This window comes from Thermomyces lanuginosus, assembly GCF_041956635.1.
Source record: "Thermomyces lanuginosus strain ATCC 200065 unplaced genomic scaffold VTN49scaffold_28, whole genome shotgun sequence".
NCBI lineage: Eukaryota > Fungi > Ascomycota > Eurotiomycetes > Eurotiales > Trichocomaceae > Thermomyces > Thermomyces lanuginosus.
Window position 1 is genome coordinate 212,187 of NW_027192362.1, and position 19,144 is coordinate 231,330.

General features: G+C 52.0%; 7 protein-coding genes across 7 annotated transcripts; 3 read left to right on the plus strand and 4 right to left on the minus strand.

Annotated features, from left to right (window-relative positions):
- Nucleotides 1–382: 382 nt before the first annotated feature.
- On the minus strand, nucleotides 383–4,582 carry VTN49DRAFT_3185 (uncharacterized protein; the record flags this gene model as incomplete). Its single annotated transcript, XM_069410993.1, has 9 exons — nucleotides 383–780; nucleotides 839–1,380; nucleotides 1,432–1,679; nucleotides 1,732–1,817; nucleotides 1,871–3,568; nucleotides 3,620–4,102; nucleotides 4,162–4,207; nucleotides 4,265–4,507; nucleotides 4,580–4,582. 9 exons carry the CDS (start codon nucleotides 4,580–4,582, stop codon nucleotides 383–385), a joined length of 3,747 nt encoding a protein of 1,248 aa, XP_069268463.1.
- A 575-nt stretch (nucleotides 4,583–5,157) lies between these two features.
- On the minus strand, nucleotides 5,158–5,953 carry VTN49DRAFT_3186 (uncharacterized protein; the record flags this gene model as incomplete). The annotated part of the gene is made up of 3 exons (XM_069410994.1): nucleotides 5,158–5,500; nucleotides 5,556–5,820; nucleotides 5,869–5,953. 3 exons carry the CDS (start codon nucleotides 5,951–5,953, stop codon nucleotides 5,158–5,160), a joined length of 693 nt encoding a protein of 230 aa, XP_069268464.1.
- Nucleotides 5,954–6,157: 204 nt separating this feature from the next.
- On the minus strand, nucleotides 6,158–7,067 carry VTN49DRAFT_3187 (uncharacterized protein; the record flags this gene model as incomplete). The annotated part of the gene is made up of 2 exons (XM_069410995.1): nucleotides 6,158–6,952; nucleotides 7,008–7,067. 2 exons carry the CDS (start codon nucleotides 7,065–7,067, stop codon nucleotides 6,158–6,160), a joined length of 855 nt encoding a protein of 284 aa, XP_069268465.1.
- A 657-nt stretch (nucleotides 7,068–7,724) lies between these two features.
- Nucleotides 7,725–11,269, plus strand: VTN49DRAFT_3188 (uncharacterized protein; the record flags this gene model as incomplete). The annotated part of the gene is made up of 4 exons (XM_069410996.1): nucleotides 7,725–8,069; nucleotides 8,127–8,569; nucleotides 8,623–10,711; nucleotides 10,772–11,269. 4 exons carry the CDS (start codon nucleotides 7,725–7,727, stop codon nucleotides 11,267–11,269), a joined length of 3,375 nt encoding a protein of 1,124 aa, XP_069268466.1.
- A 299-nt stretch (nucleotides 11,270–11,568) lies between these two features.
- On the plus strand, nucleotides 11,569–12,479 carry VTN49DRAFT_3189 (uncharacterized protein; the record flags this gene model as incomplete). The annotated part of the gene is made up of 3 exons (XM_069410997.1): nucleotides 11,569–11,953; nucleotides 12,039–12,328; nucleotides 12,411–12,479. 3 exons carry the CDS (start codon nucleotides 11,569–11,571, stop codon nucleotides 12,477–12,479), a joined length of 744 nt encoding a protein of 247 aa, XP_069268467.1.
- A 183-nt stretch (nucleotides 12,480–12,662) lies between these two features.
- Nucleotides 12,663–13,623, plus strand: VTN49DRAFT_3190 (uncharacterized protein; the record flags this gene model as incomplete). The annotated part of the gene is made up of 3 exons (XM_069410999.1): nucleotides 12,663–12,698; nucleotides 12,754–13,037; nucleotides 13,101–13,623. 3 exons carry the CDS (start codon nucleotides 12,663–12,665, stop codon nucleotides 13,621–13,623), a joined length of 843 nt encoding a protein of 280 aa, XP_069268468.1.
- A 56-nt stretch (nucleotides 13,624–13,679) lies between these two features.
- Nucleotides 13,680–16,207, minus strand: VTN49DRAFT_3191 (uncharacterized protein; the record flags this gene model as incomplete). Its single annotated transcript, XM_069411000.1, has 3 exons — nucleotides 13,680–15,316; nucleotides 15,364–15,737; nucleotides 15,801–16,207. 3 exons carry the CDS (start codon nucleotides 16,205–16,207, stop codon nucleotides 13,680–13,682), a joined length of 2,418 nt encoding a protein of 805 aa, XP_069268469.1.
- Nucleotides 16,208–19,144: the final 2,937 nt, after the last annotated feature.

A 19,144-nucleotide genomic window follows, 5' to 3' on the forward strand; every position in this document is an offset into this window, starting at 1 on the left:
ATACTGTAGCAGCTTCTACTCCTGTTTCCTGTCATGTGGCAGTGCTCGTCCATGCATTGAGGGGCTGTGGCTGAGCTGGGTGCGGGGTACGGAAGATGTGGCGTCGCTTGAGGCACAGCAGGCGTTTGGTGGGCCTTCGAGTACTCTCATACATGACGATCCAGGATGGACCCCGTACAAGCGAGAAAAACATGAGCTCATTTGCTCTATAAACAAATTGATTCGAAACTCTAATAGTAAGGAAACAAACTTGAAGAGTCCAGAAAACAAAATCAACGGGTATGAACAATCAATGATTCAAAAGTAAAAAAGTCCCCTCGTCATCAGGAAAACCATCCGCACAAGAACACATCCACGACAGTAGAAATTGTAGGTTTAGGGATCACCACTCGTCATCGTCGTCATCATTCCCTCCCCGCATTGCACTCTGCCGTTGTCGCAGCGCGTCCGCAAGGCCTCCCGCCAGGCTGTTCGGCGTTGCCCGTCCGCTGCCGCCGGACGAGTCTTGCGAATTCATGCTCACAGCGCTGTCACGCGCCGGCGCAGCCAGAGGCTTTCGGCCAGCGACATTGGGCCGCTTGGCGGGCGGCGCCGGAGGAGCCGGTTTCGCCTTCGCGGCGGCCACCGACGCGGCGCCGTTCGCAGCTGCTGCGGACTTGGGTGCCGTTGGCGGCGGCGGCGGGGGGGCAGGTTTCGGCGCAGCGGCGACTTGCTCCTCAAGATATGCTTGGGGCGCCCATCCCTGGACGCCGGTCGTCGGGTTCTCACAAAGCCACCACCCTGAAGAACTTTGTTAGTTATCATAGCCCGTAATCTCAGGAGTAATTGAATACAATACCATTTCCTTCCTTGTTGAGGATAGTAACAAATTCGCCAGCGCGGATATTGAGCTCGTTGGACCGCTCGCTGGAGAAATCGTATAGAACCTTTGCTGTCGGCTTCTTTGGAGCTGCCGCAGGAGGAGCTGGGGGCGGAGGAGGCGGGGCACGAACAGAGGACTGCGACGATTCCCGGTTGTGCGACGCGGCAGCTGCGGCGACGGCCGCAGGCTGGGGGACCACACGCTGTTGAGTTTCCGTCGATGCCGGCTTCGACTGCGTAGCCGGTTGCGGTACGGTGCGGCTTGCCGTGCCGTTTGGCCGGGTCGGCCCGAGTTTGGATGGGCCACCGTTCGGGCCGCCCGGGCGCAGCAGTTTGCCCTTGGTGACCGGACGAGCAGGGGCCGGCTTCGGCCGAGGCGTCGGCTTTGACACGGAGTTGGGCGGCTCGCCAGGTCCCGTGCGAATGGTGCCGCTCTTGTAAACGTCGTCTCGCGGTATCGCCGGGTCTTTGACAGCCTTGACCGTGGCCAGCTTCCCCGGCTTCTTATTGTATTCAATGCTAAGGAGTGTCAGTTTTGCTTTTATCATCTCTATCAAAACGAGTCCTTACGTTTCACCAATCTTTAGGGTCAACTGCCCTCTAAGAGCGTTATGAAGATGCGTAAAGAACTCAGTCTTAAACACGCAGCTGAACAGCGGATCAGGTTCCTGCCCGCCAACGACGATGGAAAACCAGTCATCCTTCAGATTGGACGTGCTGATATATTTGATAGCCCCAATGGGAATCGTCCGCTCCGATGTGATTGAGAGCTGGCCGTTGACGAGGGCTTGCACGATGATGTAGACGTGCTTGTTTGTCTGAGATCGGTCAGTATCTTCTAGTTCGGAGATGGGAGACTTGAAAACATACCAAAACGAGCATACGAGGCGACGGCTTGCTCGACCGTCCGAATTTAGACACCAACAACTCACCACGGCATGAAAACAGCACAGGGTCTGAAAGATCCGACGTCAGACAAAGTTGGGGTGGAATCTGTACGAGCACCTACCGTTGATGTTGACACTGGTGCGAACGATCTCGCCTGGGCCACCGTTGTTCCCGATCCCAATGTAATCTCCCATAAATCGGCGGGAGCCGAGAAGACTCATACGACGGCGCTCCTTGCGTCCCTGAAGAATCTGGTGGCCCTGGTCGCGTAGCTTGATATACTCGAGCCCGCCGGTAACGCGACGCCAGAACCGCTGGATACGGATAGCACACTCGGTGCGGTATCGCAGATAATTGCGCCAGGCCCGCTGGATACGAATTGCCATGTTGTGCCAGTAACGATCCCGCATGTGTTCGAGAGCAAAGAGCGTCTCTGGAGTCTTGATAAACGCCTTGGTGACACCCATCTGATACTCCTCCTGCGGGATACCGACATCTTTCAAAATCTGTCGTGCACCGGATTCTGCGTCTCCCGTCCACGTGTATTCTCCGGCATATGACGTGTGCTTCGAAAGCAAGTAGAACCGCTCGACAAACTTTTCGAAAGTCTGTCGGTAGGCAAAACCCGCCCGTCGGATCCGAACATTTTCCTGCAGACCCAGGTACTTGATCTGATGCAGGACATTTGCCTCGTTGTACTCAGTGGGAGACTTGTTGTCGTTGGGCTTGATGGTCCGAATGTACGATGGCTGGCACCTCATCAGCGTTGCCACCAGGTCGTTGGCAGAAGCCTTGATCTTGTCGCCCGCAGTGGGCGGCCGACGCTTGTCGTCTTGATTGACCTGATTGGGGAAGAGCGTGCGCAGGAAATGGTTGCTGCTGCTTCCGACCAGGTTAAGTAGATCCTTCAGCAATTGGTCCTTGTTCTTGTCCGTCATGCCCTCGACCGTGTAGGTGACATCACCAGCGTAATGCTTGATGATGAACTGGCCCTGCCGATTCTCGAAATTGGGGTTCTGGCTGAGAAAGTTCAGGCGGCCGACGAAGGTTTGGTCGGCGGCGCTGGAATCGGCGTGGGCAGTAGCGCATGCGTCATTCAACGCCGCAAATACACCAGGGGGCCGCTTATCCTCGATCAGTGAGCAGACTACTTTGTTATCAAAGTACTTAATCGGGGTCCATTTAATCTGCTCGCGCTCATATTCCTCTTGCTCGGCCTTGAGAGTCAATTGGATGAAGATCTGCTGCAGCTTCTCATTGACGTAGTTGATGCACAGCTGCTCGAACGAGTTCTTCTCAAAAATCTCGAAGCCGTAGATATCGAGGATGCCAATGGAGTTCGCGACCGCACCTCGCGCGGTCAACGAATTATTAAGTCGCTCAACAATCCAGTCGAACAAATTAAAGTAAATCGCCTTGGCCAGCGCATCTCGCACGGCAGTAGCCTGTACTGTGTTCAATGGGACTTCATAGACGGAGCCCCGTCGGACACCATGCGCGGTCTCCATGATGCGCTGAGTCAGCGCCTTGTTGACCTGCCCAGGGTCGACCTCAAGCAGATAGGCCACAAAGTTAACAACGGACTGGTCTGTAATGGATGCATTTGAATGATCATCTTCCACGAATTGAATGTTGCCCAGCCACAGAATAGCTGCCAACATCCGGAAGATGCTGTCCTGCTCGTCCTGGCTCAACCCAATGATCCTCATCGCCTGCAATACCTCTTGGAAATCGGCGACATCATCGATGCCGGGCACGTCGAGGCACTTCGATCGGCTGGTGTAGAGGTACGACTGGGGTTGCTGGATGCCAAAATTATCTACACATGTCAGATCAGAAATGCTCCTGGGCCGCTTCATGTGATGCTTACCTCGATAGTTTTGCGGCGCCGCTTTGGTCAGCTGGTAGAAAATATGGAAATTCCGCTCGTTGGTGATCTGGCCAACCACACGGGACTTTTCCAGCAAGTAATTGGTGATTTTGGCCCCGATGGGCTCGCCCTGCGCATTGAACTCCAGCTCCAGGTACTTCCCGAACCGGGAAGAGTTGTTGTTCCGCAGTGTCTTAGCATTTCCAAAAGACTCCAGCAGCGGGTTGGTGGCCAGAACCATATCCTTGGTTTGTTGAATGGTCGAGTCGCTTCCCCCAGAGACGGTGGAAATGTACTGCATTATCCGCTTAGCGGCTTCCGTTTTACCAGCTCCCGACTCTCCCGAAATGATGACGCATTGGTTGTCCTTGTACGCCTTCATGTTATAATATGCCGATTCGGCGATCGCATAAACGTGCGGAGGAACCTCGAGTCGGTTCTTGCCCCGGTACGAGTTGAGAACCTCATCGGTGTAGATGCCCACTGGGAAAACGGGTCAGCGACGAATCGGCGGCAAGGAAGCCGTGCAAGCAAGCACCTACAGTCTCGGAAGGGGTTAACGGAGACCAACACATGGCCAATATACGTCTGACGGCGATTCTACATTAGCATAATGCTCCTTTGTCTCATCCAAGCCAGACTCACGTAGATTTCACGATTCTGGAATCGGAGCTTGAGGTTCTCGTTGATGGCCTCGTTGGTCACTTTGCTCAGCAATGTAAGATCCGAGACACCAATCTCCTTCTTCTTAGTCGTCTCGAAGACGGCCTTCTTGACCTGCGGTTTTCCCTTTGCTTGTCGCCCATCGCCCACATCGGCCTCCTGTGCCTTGGAGCGGCCGAAGCCGCGACTTCGCTTCTCACCACCACCGGGACGTCGCGAGACACCCTGTTCGAGGCACCAATGTCAGCATTGAATGTAGACGTCGCATGGCGCTTTTTGAGGGGGATCCGATCGCACCATTGTTCATGAGGACGTTGCGCCCGCAGTTTGCTGTCTGATTGAAAGTGTGCACGTGTCTCAGGTCACTTAGGAAACACAACAAATCCAGCAGCGAATCGATCAAACTTTCAAGCGAATGGAGGGGACTTGCACGGCGGAGTCAACGGCACCGGCTGCTCGATCCAATATCGGATGTGGCCGTATGACGTTGCGTATCGGCACGCTGAAGAGGGGCAGAGGAGTCTGCAGCGATGATGTTGGGCTGCCAGAGCATGTCCCGTTGGACTGATAATAGTCGCTCTCTTTTAATTGAATGACGCGCTGTCTGAGCCTTAAGCCTAAGGAGCCCAAGGGCCACTGCGCCACCGTAGGTTAACAACGGTCCCCCTCAGTCTAAGGAGACCAGGGCCAGCGTTAGCCTATGTCGCCCGGAAAAATAGTGGCGCCTGGAGCTTCGCCGCCAAATTAACGCGTCAGTCCAGACTTGAGTCTGATGAGAAATCAATTTCAAAAATTTTGGAGGGACATGGAATTACATCTGCCTGTCCGATTGACTCCTGAATACCTTAAAAGATTCTCACAACATTTCTTATAGGTCATCCCTTTGTCCAGAACTCCACAATGCTCCGAGCTCCTGGTTCCCCTAGGTAATCCGCCAGGAGCCGTCTACCCTCCCCGCGTCGAACAGCGCTGCTCAAGTCCCGGAAAGTCGGAAACAGATCGCTCACGACGTTCACATCATGCTGAGATAGTGGTTGAAGTCGACCGCCAGAAACTACAAGATTCAAGAGGGCCATGGACGATGTCGTAGGTGGCGACTCCAGCCGCCGAGCGCCGCGACGGAGGCTTCGGCAGTGCTCTTGAATCGCTGGAAGCAGGGCAGACGGTTCGAGCACTGGAATAATTGGAATCCAGGACGCTGCGGAGGATTCAAATACCCTGTAGGCGGATTTAAGTATATGGACTGTGCTGGATATGTTCCAGGAACAACTACAGCGTCTGAAGAGCAACCAAGCTATCAACAGGGCAGCGCCCACTGGCAGACCGGAACGCACCGTCGTGATGGAGGAGCAGAATTGCTGCTCGATCCTTGCTGGGATGACCCGTGGCTTCGGCCAGGCGCTCGATCCGAGAACGCGTGCATTGCTGTTGGGCCTCCTCCAGCGAGGCCCGCAAGGTCAGGATTGCGCATAGTTGCCCATTTGTTTCCTGGTGGCCATCAATGGGGTATGCGAAGTCGTAGTTCTCAAGATATGACTCTGCCCTTATGAATATGTCCTGCTACGTAGCACTTCGGATCCACTAACCTCGCAGACACGGCGTTGCAGGCGACTCCAGAACCGGGCCTAGGCTTGCCCATTCAGGCCGCTGCCGGAGTGAAGCGGAGAACATATTGGGATTGTGTTCGTGATCAGAGTAGGAGTAATGTACAGGACTCCAAACAAAAATGGCAGGTAGCGGCATATGACGTCCCACCATGGATCTATCTAAAACGCTCATCTAGCAAGAGAAACATGTACACGAAACAATCATGAAGTAAACGTCAAACACTGGGTATCATGACCAAGATATAAGTGATTGTATTAGTGCACCAAATCAATTTTGCTTTGGCTGCACATCGGCCATTGAGGGCGACACCGGAGCCGGAATGACGGAATGCGGCGAGGAGGTCACGACAGAAGCGGATGGTTGTTGCGATTTCGACTCCTGCGTAGATTCCGTAGACTCTGTTTGCTGCCACTTCCGCCACAGCTGTGCGAACCAGCTGGATTCTGACTCGTTCGGCTTCTCCTCTTCCGCATTCTCCTCTTCCCACACTTCGCGAGGTAGCAATCGAGGCATCTTCTTGACGGACTGCTTCTGTTGCTGTGCCTTGAGCTCCAGGATTTCGCGTTCCAACGTAACCAGCGCCTGACGCGCAGCCTTCTCAGATTGTTCCAGCTCACGCAATCGATCTGCCACGTCTTCCCGACGTGTCTGTTCCTTCTTACGTGATCGAATAGTCTCAAAAATGATCAAGCTACCGGCCACAACAAAAAGAAATGCTTCACTGAGGAACTTTGCGCCATTTTCGACGGCTTTGGCCTCCGATAAAGGTCGGATCCGTGGTAGTGGTTGCGATTTTGCTTTTTCAATCGCTTCTTTCTTTGCCTTCTCGATCGCCTCTGCTTCTGCGATAGCTTCCGCCTCCGTCTTTACTGTTGGGTGTTGTGGTTGGTGTTTGCGTGCCTCTGCCGCCGCCGCTTCTTCTGCAGCTTGTCTCTGAATGGCATCCGTATCCCTTCCAAGACGTACTTTCATACGCATATCGACTTGGTGAAGTCGCTGGGCGACCGAGACACAGAGTCTTCGGAACCGTTCATGTTCGCGGGCCTGAGCTTTGATTTGATTCTGCAACGATCGTCAATTTCCATCCATAGCTGGCCAAGAGCCAAGACGATCTTACAGCAATAGGCTTAGAGAGAGTGCGGATGACGAGCGAGGTTAGTTTCAGTGTTAGTGACATTGGCGTCGACAGGTGATATCTTCATGAATTCCAATGTTCACCAGAAAGTGCTTGATTTGAGTGTGTATCACGTTTCTTCCTGAAAGCTTCCTAGAGCCTCTCAGCCGCAGGCAGCTCCGTCCCGTCCCGCAGCATTCCGGATATCGGCAAGCTCCTACCAGGAACCTTGTAGCCTAAGGCAACGAGCGGAACGGAACAACATTCTGCCTCCCCCAGACTCAGCTCTGTTTACATATTTCCTGTTTCAGTAGTCGGCCCCATCAACTTCCATCGTTAATCCCTGCTCGCAGGCCAATAGTTGGAATGCATGGTTTGTATACAATTGAATCCTATTCAATTTATTCCTTTGCCGTTCCAAAACATTGTTGCTACTGTACATGATAAAGATTTCGGATCTTTGATGGTGGGTGTGCCGATCACAATATTGAGCGGATCTTCCCCTGATCGACTGCTAATAAAGTCTGTGTCTCAGATATTGCCGTATCCTCAAACGAACTGCGACTGAGATACCCCTTTGACTTTCTGCTATTGTTTTGGGATTGATGACGCTACGACCATCTTGCTCTTAGTTTACGGTCAGAAACGCATTGATCGCCGCAGCTTCAGGGGCCGCCCATTGCCGAACGCACCCTGGGCACAAGTTCGAATAGGACTGCGATGGAAGCGCTCTCTCCACGATCACCAAACCTCCCGCTCAAGTCGAAAGTGCAGACAACGCAGAACAAACTGGATCGCCACGCTCCTCAGATTCCAGCAGCCGCAAGGCCAGCTCCGAACAAAGCCGGCCATTCAAAGGCGGCTGCTCCGTCCAAAATCCATCCGCCGCCGCCGCCGCCCATTGTTTATGAGCCTGGTGAAGATGGGGAACGGTACGCCACTGGTCAGTATTTGGGGAAGGGTGGGTTTGCAATCTGCTATGAAGGAAGATTACTACGAAATGGGAGGGTCTTCGCGATGAAAGTTGTGCGGTCAGAAATGACCCAGAAGAAGATGGCAGAAAAGGTATTATTGCTGCCAGGTACTATTTCTCCACGAAGCCTTGGGCTAACAATGCGACAGTTTCGGACAGAATTAGAAATCCACTCCAAACTGCGCCATCCTAACATTGTGCGATTCCACCGCGCCTTTTCATTCGAGCAATGCACCTACGTTATCTTGGATCTGTGCCCGAATGGATCTGTAATGGACATGGTTAAGCGACGAAAATGCTTATCGGTGCCTGAGGTGCGCCGAATTATGGTTCAACTTTGCGGCGCTGTCAAGTACCTACACAAGAGGAACATAGCACACCGAGATTTGAAGATGGGCAATCTCTTCCTAGACAGGAACATGGACATCAAGGTCGGAGACTTCGGATTGGCGGCAATGATCCTATCCGAAAAGGAAGAGAAACGACGGCAAACTCTGTGTGGAACGCCGAACTATATCGCACCAGAGGTCATTGATCGAAGTAAGGGCGGACACAACCAGAAAGTGGACATATGGTCCTTGGGTGTCATTTGGTACGTTCTAGTTGGCAAGTAATATATTCGGAGTTTGAGGCTGACTTTGTTAGTTTCGCGATGCTCGCTGGCTATCCTCCTTTCCAATCGAAAACGCAAGAAGAAATCTATCGGAAGGTTCGGAATCTCAGCTACGTGTGGCCAAACGGTGAAGAGTGCCTCAACCATATTCCAGAGGAAGCGAAGAGTCTGGTCAGCTCGTGTCTGAGCTTAAATGAGGATGAACGTCCCCTACCGGACGACATCGTCGAACATGATTTTTTCAACATGTACCCCGGTTGCATTCCCCGCCGCTTAGATCCATCTTGCCTTCAGGTGCGGCCGATTTGGCTAAAGGATGGAGATCCACGCGGAGATCGGATGCTTCCAGGCTACAGTCTGGACTACGAGGATCGATACAGGAGGAAAGCATCGCACATCAAAGATCCTGTCGAACGGTACGCATTCTGCAGGAATGAATTCTACACCGAATGCGGCGTTGGTCGGAAGCCTGATGGGAGCGCTCGAAAGTGCGCTGGCAAGAACTCTTCAAAATCAGTTCTGTCGGAGACGATATCCGAGACAGAAAAGGGGCTATCGCCGAAGATTCCACTGCCACCAGACACCGTGTATAGGTACCCTGTGTGGTTTGACGGTGACTGGAGTGCCCCTGAGGATGAGAAATGGACGGGAGAGCAGCAAAACGACTCCGGATCGGACGACAGCCTCGAGAATATCTCGACCAGCACGTCGCTCAAGAATGATCGGGAATTGCTTGCACGGACGCAAGCCGCGTTGGCTGCCGTGGAGGCGCGACGCCAGGTGTCCCAGCCGCAAAGCCATGCTGCAACTCTTCGTCAACAAGCACTGCCAATACGCCAAACTAGTCGGGGGATGACAACGATGCGTGAAGCGCAACCACAGCTGTCAAGCGAGAGACACCAGCTGATGTCTCCAGAGCCCCCGCTGGAGTCCCCTCCCAGAGGTCTTGCGCAGCGTCCCATGCGTATCGCCAGGGGCGTTGCGCCTGGATACTCCGCGTCAATCCGGGAACTGGACCGTATTGTTGCGCATCCAATGCCTAAATCAGACAGCGTACCGAATATGGTACAAACTCGCTCCCAATCCCGGCGACAGCAGGAGGCCGACCCAACCGGCTATCAGTATCATCCTCGTTCTGCGCCGAATGGTGCGCAACACCGACCTCCCTCCGCCGAGGAGCGAGAGGAGCTACGAACGGGCCCTGCAAGACCAAGGCCCGCTCGCGCACCCTCAAGACAGGAGGATAACCATCAACCAATGGAAAGGGAGCGTTATCCCCAGCAGGCTAGCTCCGGAGACGTGCGCCAGATTTCTCGCGGATCGAGCAAATCGAGCTCAACGTCTTCCTCCTCTGAGACCAAGTCCCGATCGGCTCTTGGAGCTGGTCCGGTGATTCACAGCAGCGAGAAGTATGAGCTGCTGATGGGATCATCACCTGAAGAGGTGTTGATGGATATCAGGCGGATGGCGAAAAGCTTGGCTTCCCCATCACCAGCCCGGCGCAGTTATCGCACGCAGACAAAGCGAAGACCCCATACGTATGTGATCAAATGGGTAGATTACACGAATCGCTACGGTATTGGGTATGTGCTCGACGACGGCAGCGTAGGATGTGTGTTCAAGGGCGAGAATGGACACCCAGCGAGCTGTGTCGTCTTTCGAGACGGAGAAAAGCATATCAGACGCAAGGCCCGCAGCCAAGGTAGCACGGGGACCTATTCAGAGGCAGATCAACTTGTCCCACGCAATGGCAAACCCGTGGAGTTCTACGAAAACTGCGATCGGGGGCCGCCCGGAAGCCGTGGCATTCGCAAGTTGCTTGTTCAGCCGGAGGTCTTTGAAGTGAAGGTCTCCAAATCTGGTTCCGGGGCGATGGGAGTGAGAGTTCGGACTGATGCTGGAGTCGACTTTGCGCGATCAGAGGCAGAGAAGATCAAACGGCTGAAGTTGGTTGACCAGTTTGGCAAATACATGATTGGATCTCTGGGACGCCATGACGACGGAGATGATGACGATAGTAACGATGAGAACGCTGGCTCGGACTCATCGACACAGTATATCAAGTTCTACCAAAGACTTGGCAATGTCGGTGTTTGGGGGTTTGGCGACGGTGCATTTCAGGTACGCTTTCCCGGAAAGGATCTATATTCGGATTGTCTAGCTTACAGGAATCATTTCTAGTTCAATTTCCCGGATCATACGAAGCTGGTGATTTCACATGGCAGCGCGCGCGGCTCCTCACCGTGGATTGACTTTTATCACCTATCTCCGTCAGCCGCTCGATACCTGCGCGCCCATGGGAAGATGCACCCGAACGGGTACGACACCCGAGCGATCGCCTCGGACGAGGCGGCGACGTTTCTGGCTATTGCTCGCGGGACGACACAGTCAAGTGCCGATGAGCGCGTGCAGGAGATCCTGGATGCCAACTCCTTCCTGTCCAAGATTGATTTCGTGCGCGATGTGCTGAACAACTGGATTCAAGGAGGCCGGCTGGGAGGATGGCCCGAAACATCGGACAAGGACGGTTCACAAGGTGGGCCGTTCGGTATGTACTGGAACGGCACACAGGAACGATCGTCTAGCGGAGGGAAATATGTCTGGGTGACGGTGGGAGCTCCGGGTGGCGATGGCGAGTATGTCTGCCGCACGCTTGGCGACAAAGGGCCAACCACGTGAAAAATGAGTGATGAATTGGTGTACTGTATTGTAATCAGATTCTCGCAAGCATTGTTAATGGAATGGATCATGTTATGGGTGGTTACAGTCGGGATTTGATAATAAACCTTGCTCAATTCAGCCTACCCGGCCAGACCGCCAAAGCGACGTAGTCTCCTGATAGACTAGTCCAGGCTCCATCCGATATCAGGTTTATATTTCAAGGAGGAAAAGTTGCGGATAATTGAAATGGCCAGATTTTTCTCACAGCAGGACGTACATCTATCTCGACCTCTTCGTCGTCCGCGGTTCGGACAACTATGCGAGTACGAAGACAGACCAGCAGCGGCTCCGACGCCGTGCGCGCCGACCGAGTAACTCAACATCAGCAGCACCAACATCATGAACCAGTAACCTTCATCCCCAACAACCACAACAGCAGCCTCCCCTGCGAAGCAACGGAATTAGACGAGTATTATTCCTATCACGATCAAGGCCATGATACTAGAAGCTCAAGCCCCTCGTCCATTTCAACGGACGAACTGCATGTTCCGCAGCGACAGAGGACAAGATCAACGGCGTTGTCGTCATCGTCCATCCGTACTCAACGCCGCCACAAGAAACGTTGGTTCTCCAGGTTAAGGAGATTCTGGGCGAGAAATGTCGCGATGACGGTGCCACAGCAGCGAAATCGTGATTACTTTGGTAAGTGTTAGGGATACTTCACAGATTTGCTTCTACTAGGATCGTAGGCTTCATGCTAACAACAGAATGATTGATGAACCCTCAGCTCTAGAAAGGACATTCCTCGCCTACATCCGCACCTCAATCGCCTTTTCCATGCAAGGCGTACTCATTGCGCAGCTCTTCCACCTCTACTCTCCGGAATCGGACCGTTCAGGTACGCGATTCACCTACGCGGCTGTCGGCGTGCCGTTGTCGGTGACCTTCCAGTCATGCGCTATCGTTGTCGCCATCCTCGGGGCAGCACGCTTCTGGAGACAGCAGACAGCGATAGCAAGGGGGAAGGTCTTTGCGGGCGGATGGGAGTTGAATGCGATTGGCGGGTTAACCATGTCGGTAGGTGTTTTTATTGTTACTCGTGCTTGTCAATATGTCGTCATTTGTTTTACTTTGGCTAATAAATCTGGCTCCTCGACAGGCGATATTGGTCCTGTTTGGGCTGTCATTTGCGATCCTTCTTGAGGTGGAGAGGAATCCGGCAGATTAATCGGAAGTCATGCCGAGACAAGCCGACGATAGCCTATCATTTCGGACACCGACATCGGCGTAGTAGACCTACTACCCAAGGAGGATAAATGATATCGATCGCGGTCAACGAGCTGAATGATCAATATCAGCGTCAATTATTCCTGAATCCTTCGGCAGGGTCGGCCAGATAAACATCAAAGCTATGTCTGAACAAAAGAAAGACCACTGGTCCTCTGAGGTAAGTTGGCCAATTCCGTCCTGGATCTTTGATTCATGACGGCTGATTGCTATAGGCATACGCAGCATCCGCTTCGTTTGTCCCCAATCTCACGCAGAAAATCCTAGCCTGGCTTTCGCCGCGGGCCACGGATCGGGTACTTGACATTGGCTGCGGAGACGGCAAGTTCACTGCCAAATTCATCGACCATGTCGGCTATGTACTTGGTATAGACGCGTCACCCGCGATGGTTGACGCCGCGAACAAGTCATATAGATCAGAAAAGGCTGAGTTCCGGGTCGTTGATTGTCGGTATCTCGAGCGGGAGGAGGACATTATATCGGCAGGATGGGATAAAATGTAGCCCCTCTTCATTCCTTCACCCCATTTTCCGAGCCATTCCGGACTGACTAGTTGCGAAAGTATTTCAAATGCAGCATTACATTGGATTCTCCGCGACGAATCCACCCGCACGTCCACCGTTCGTGCAATTCACGCCGCACTGCGGCCCGGTGGCCGCTTCATCTTCGAGCAAGGCGGCCACGGCAACGTGGGCGAGGCGCTAACGGCGTTCCTCGCGGTGCTGAGCCAGCCGCGATACGGCTTCTCCGTGGCCCGCCTGCGCGAGATATCGCCGTGGTACTTCGCCACAGAGGATTGGATGCGGCGCACGCTGGAGGAAGTCGGGTTCGTCGTGGAGCAGCTAGAGATTGAGTATCGTCCAACGAGACTGACCGAGGACGACAATGGGAAGCCAGGCAGTAGTGGATTAGAGGGTTGGATAAGATTGATGGGCGCCCAGTTCCTTGAGGCTCTGAAGGACGACGCTGAGAGGGACGCCGCTGTAGCGCAGATCTGTGAGGTGTTGGATCCTGTCGTTACGAGGGAAGATGGGAGTCGTTGGTTGGGGTATGTTCGGCTAAGGGGCGTGGCGAGGAAAGTGTAGTTTTCCATCGTCCATTTGAATTAAGGGTTCTTTCATCTAGATTGGAAGTACATAGGTTATATGTCGCATGGACTGCTGGAAATGGCCTTGCTAACTGCAGTATAGATATCCTTAACTATCCCACTCTCGGCCTTATACCGTTCTCGGAGCAGTCGGTTCAACGTGTCCTCCCACTCCTTGCACGCAGGTTCTAAATTCACTGATGTGAACGCGCTCTTGGGTGCGGGATCAGGATCAGCACTCGCGCCACTCTCGGTCATTAACTTGTGTAATACAGAAATTCGATCTAGCGATGCAGGCCATGCCAGTCCGATATCGTGAGTAGCGAATCCCTGAGGAATCCTCTCCAGCGGCAGACGACTGGTTGCTGCGTTCGGATCACGCATAAAAAGGGCGCGTGGGTCGCTTGGCTTGAGGGATGTTTCTGTTCTCAGTGTTATCTGTGTTTCGGAGACGCCAGCGTCCTCCGCCAGAGCAGCCCGAGCAGCGAGGAATCGGTTTCGATGCGGCGTGTTCGGGGCCGCGGGATCCTTCATCTTCCGCATTTGCTGCCGCCGCAGAAGAAGACCAGCCCTCTTCCGTCGCTCAAAGTCCAGCGCCGTTTCAACTTCGGACGTGTACGAGGTCTTGTCCCTTGCCTGGTAAGCATGGCCAGATCCTTTTTCCTGCGCAAGTGCACTTTCAGGTGTATTGCTCATGCCCGGACTTCCGTGCTGTTGAAATAGCTCTTCTGAGTTCTTTGACAGCGATGAGGGCATCGTGAAGTCAGCAGGCTGCATGGCATCGTCGTCATCCGTTTCGTCTAATAACATTCCGCTCTCTGCGCCGTCAGACAGTACCGAGTCTTCTCGTCCGTTGGGAAACGAAGCCGAGGAACCCCGATCCTGCTCGTTTGGATGGAGCCACGCATCAAGCGTATTGCCCCCGCTGCGCTCCCTGTTGCGGGACGTGATTGGGGATGCCAAAGTCAATCCAGAGTCTCGATCCCTTTCTATGGGCGTTTGCGAGACGCCTTCAGGCGATGATGTTCGCGATTCTGATTCAAGTTGAAAAGTAGCACGAGCTCTATTTCCAACATAGGTTATGCTTCCGATACCCTGTCGTGTAGCAGGGGTACTTCTCTGGTTCTCTGTTCGACTGAACACTCGTGTTCTGGTGATTGTCCACGGATTCGTACTAAGTCTGTCTGATGATCCTTCGCTCTCTCTGGCAGCTCTCTCAGGAAGCGAGGGCGGTGGTGTGGCTATGCGAATTTGAGATTCGTCTGCTTCTATCGGACGGGATCGTTCTATCGCAGAACCGGGATTTGTCGGTGGCGGTGTTTTCGGCTCACGGACTTCAGGATTTGATTCATTCGAGGTGACCCCCCCGTCAGGATGCTCATCTGAATTCTTTAAATCACCATATACTTTCTTGAAAAGACTTTCTGCCAATGCCGTAACAGTGTTTGCGTCGGCAAACAAAACATCGTCCTTTGCAGGCTCAATATTGACATCATATGCTCCGACTGGGCATAGGATGTGGAGGCAGAGAATTGGATCAGTCAGCGAAATATTCAGTCCACGTTGCCGCGCGCAGGACTTGATATAGGACTTGTATAGTCTGACAACCTCTTTAGGTGTTCCTCTTGCTGTGGACAATGGGCGACCATCAACGGAGATAAATTGACCCGGATTACTGAGCTTAGAGAAATCTTCACCCATTAGATCCGAGCACAATACATCACATAGAAGCACCTACCGGCATCCGCCCTCGGAAGGCAGGCTAGCAACCTGTATGAAGGCCCTTCTTCTTCGGTAGTTTCAGCATTTGGCCAGTGTATTACAGAACACTGGGTCTTGATTTCTGATCCCACGATTTTCAGCGCCGCATCCGCGATGCTTGCGTTCTGCGTTGGGGCGTAAATCCAGCTGGCAGTATCATTCTTGGCGCGTAGAACCCTCAATGACAGCCTTGTACCTGGCTGGGCAATGGCATATGCGTGCAATAGTTTCTTGATCCTAGCAATGGTTTTGGAGGCTGCCTTCGACGCAGCCTGTTTCCGGACGGGCACATGTTTCAGAAACCCTGTCACACACACAGTGGTCCCGACAGGGTGGGACGTCTTCTCACGACTAACCACCACACAGTTAGAATTGCCGCCCCTTTGGACACTCAAGGGGTAAAGATGGCTGTACCTAATTAGATCCCCGAGTCTGTTGTACTTGAGCAGTGATGCCACTGGCTGCGCCTGTGTCTTCGTTGTCACGGTTACAAGCTCCGACATCTCAGCTATGCTGGCCAGGGCCACGCCCCGGAAGCCCAACGAACGCCCTCCTAAAGTTCGCAGATCTTCCAGAGTTTGGATTTTACTTGTGTGGGCTTTCTTGCAGACAAATTCAACATCAGTAGCATCAATGCCATGGCCGTTGTCTTTTACTTGTATAGTGTCGATTGTGTTCTGAGCGATTTCCACAGAAACTGATGTTGAATCTGCGTCCAATGCGTTGTCTAGCAGTTCCTTGACCACCGACCATGCATCAGTCACCACCGACGTCGAGCTAATTGCCCGAGCCGTTGAAGGCGGTAACGGGGAAATTGGCATAGTTGCATTGAATTACTAGTCTCAAAGAGACGCCGTCTGCTGAGTTAGTAGTTGGAAGTTTTGAGGTTGACAGCTGATCGACAGGTACAGTACTGACCCTAAAGGAAAGAGGGCCCCTGCTGACAAAGGATAACCTAAAGTCACGTGAATATATAATTTGGGAGTTAAATAACCCTAGGGTTAAGAGTAGGTTAGCCCTAACCCTCAGTATTATTGCGAGGATTGGGGAAACTGTGGCAGCGCGGAATTATTTTCAACCATGGCACTGCGTTCAGGAACGATCACTCTTATTAGAGTTGGCTTGTGAAAGACAACTCCTGGTCAATTGTGGACGCTACTATGCCTGTTCGTGTGATGGCACACGGTAGGCGACAATGCGGAAATGGCCAACTTGATGGAAAGGGGGTTAAGCAAATTCAGAATAGGTGCTTATTACCTGAAAACAGATCAAGGCTAGCATGCTAAGCATGTATCTATTCGTCATGGTGAAGGTTCGACAGAACGATCTTGAGAAGCAGCTTGTGCTGGCTACAGTATTTAGAACTTCTGACGACAGACCCGCTTGTGCTCACATTTGCATCATTACACGATGATGAGCTGCAATAGCCACTGCTAGTTATAGTTTGTTATGTCTATCACCTCCTTCCGTCAGTCCTTGAATTGGTCGTCAAGCACCTTCTTTGTCTGCCAATGCTCAAGTCGGCTGCCATTGAGATACAGTACTGTTGCTCTCTGTCTAATAATCCGGCACAAGCAGATTTTCGTGATCATTTAAATATGCTCTTGAGTGCCTAATATTGCTAATAAATGTGTTTAAGACACGAAATCGTGAGAGCATCATGATTTTCCAGTATTTTTCTCTTGATCAGACTCTCTGCCATGACTGGCTTGCTCCTTCCACGCCCTCAATGCGATCATTTCCGCGTAACGGCACCAGGCCAAGCGGCTTCCGTCCCTAGGATAAAAGCTCGACCTTCTTCGTTCGTGCACCTGCCTGAAATACAGACGGAGCATAAATACGGCTTACTTCCTCTCCTACTCCCTTCTCTCATCTACATTTGCCACTACTGTCCTTGGCTAGAAAACTTAAATATCAAAGCCCTCGTCATTTGATTCGAAACAAGTGTCCCTTTTCCATCAGCGTCCACGTCATGAATTCACGGAAAGGGATATCGGTAGATCAATCCACGACTTGGGACTTGATAATAGTGACGGACTTAACTAATTCCAAAATGTTCTACTTCACGAGCATTATCACTATAATACTGCTCCTCTTCCAAAAGGTTCGTATTCCCAGACGTTCGAGCATCTTGATCGAGTGCTGATGAGTTCCTTCGTAGTATTACATGTTCGAAATACTCTTCCAACCAAGCCATGTAAGCGACCATTTTCAACAACATTGGCAAGGCCCTTTTACCTCAACCATCAGAGAACCGCCTTACCGAATGCGGTCAACAAACGTAATCGTATTGGTTTACTCTCGTGAGGATTCTCTGTCGAAATGACTGAAACACACATACCCGGAGATTCCCTTCTGCTACCTGCAGACATCCAGCCAAAAAGCATCGAGACCAGTCGGGCGCCGACTGAAGCCCTTTGTCAATCATGATCTTGTCACGTCCGTGCCGATTCTATAATGTGTTTGCGTGTAGATATCTTCATTGATCTCTTAGCAGAGCGTTGCGTCGGATGTGATGTTTATTTTTTGCCTGCGGGTTCCGGTGTAGGCCTTCTACATGAAGCCCTAACGTATTCCCAAATCTGGAAGTATTTCAGAGTGTGTAGGTATGTCACGATTTCGCGTCGAAATGTCAATATTGACCTGCAAAATGACCTGCAAAATGAAGAACCCACCATAATCGCTGACCTTCCGATGTAGCACGCCGGCCGCTTTGGCACCATCTTGGTCGTATCCTTCGAACCCTATCACGTCCCTGGAGAAAGTGAGCAGCACAAATTCTATTGCGGCTATGAAAATCTACACTGTTATACATGACTAATGCTGAATGAGTGATTCATCAAGATTGCGTATCATGCACTTGATGATAGCGAGACCGAAAACCATGCATTGACTGCGCCAGGCGAATGACACTCAATTCAGTTGCTCGCCTCCGACTACACTTTCAGTCTTGTCATGATCCTTCATATTCATATTTTTGGCAGCGCTCTCCAGCCTGCCTTCTATCTTTGCTACATGTTGTCTTAGTTGTCGGACCCAGTCTCATGTATATATATGAGTTCAGATTCCAGGACATCTGGTAGACAAGTAAGAAAGCCGGAGAACTAGAGAAAGATAGAATTACAATCAATACATTCCACATTTTGCAGTTTCTTGACACGGATCGCTCCAACCAGAATAAATCCCAGTTTTTCCCGACACATGGGTTAGTGCATACGAAGCCAGCTCAACTCTCTCACTTCTCCATCCTTACTACTTGGCTGGAATCCTCCGACAATGGCCCTTGTCAGCAGTGATTGTTTCCACAATTTCCGATGCAGCTGGAGATGTACGCCAGCGACACTTTCCATCCGATGGGCAATCATCCATATCACTCTACGTGTCATATCCCCTAGTCTCATTCGCTGACGTCCAAGAGTGCAATTGACTGCAAAATTTGTCGCTTATTATAACTTGGAGTTCAGGATACACCGCGTGTCTAAACCCCAAATTCCAATTCTTCAACACTTTATCGACACCTTTAATCCGATGCTATTGAGATGCGATGAACATGAGTGTGGCTGCAATTGACCTGGCCAAATAACGATTCTCTAACAATATTATAAGATGACCGAAATAGCAAAAGCGAGGTGCAACTCTCATTCAGAGCTCAGAGACCAGGGCAACAATTCGTGCCTCAATTCACATTCCCATGCGATGGATGATATCACAAAAATTATTCGAAGCTGCTTGCCCGCATGCTGGATCATCATAACTAC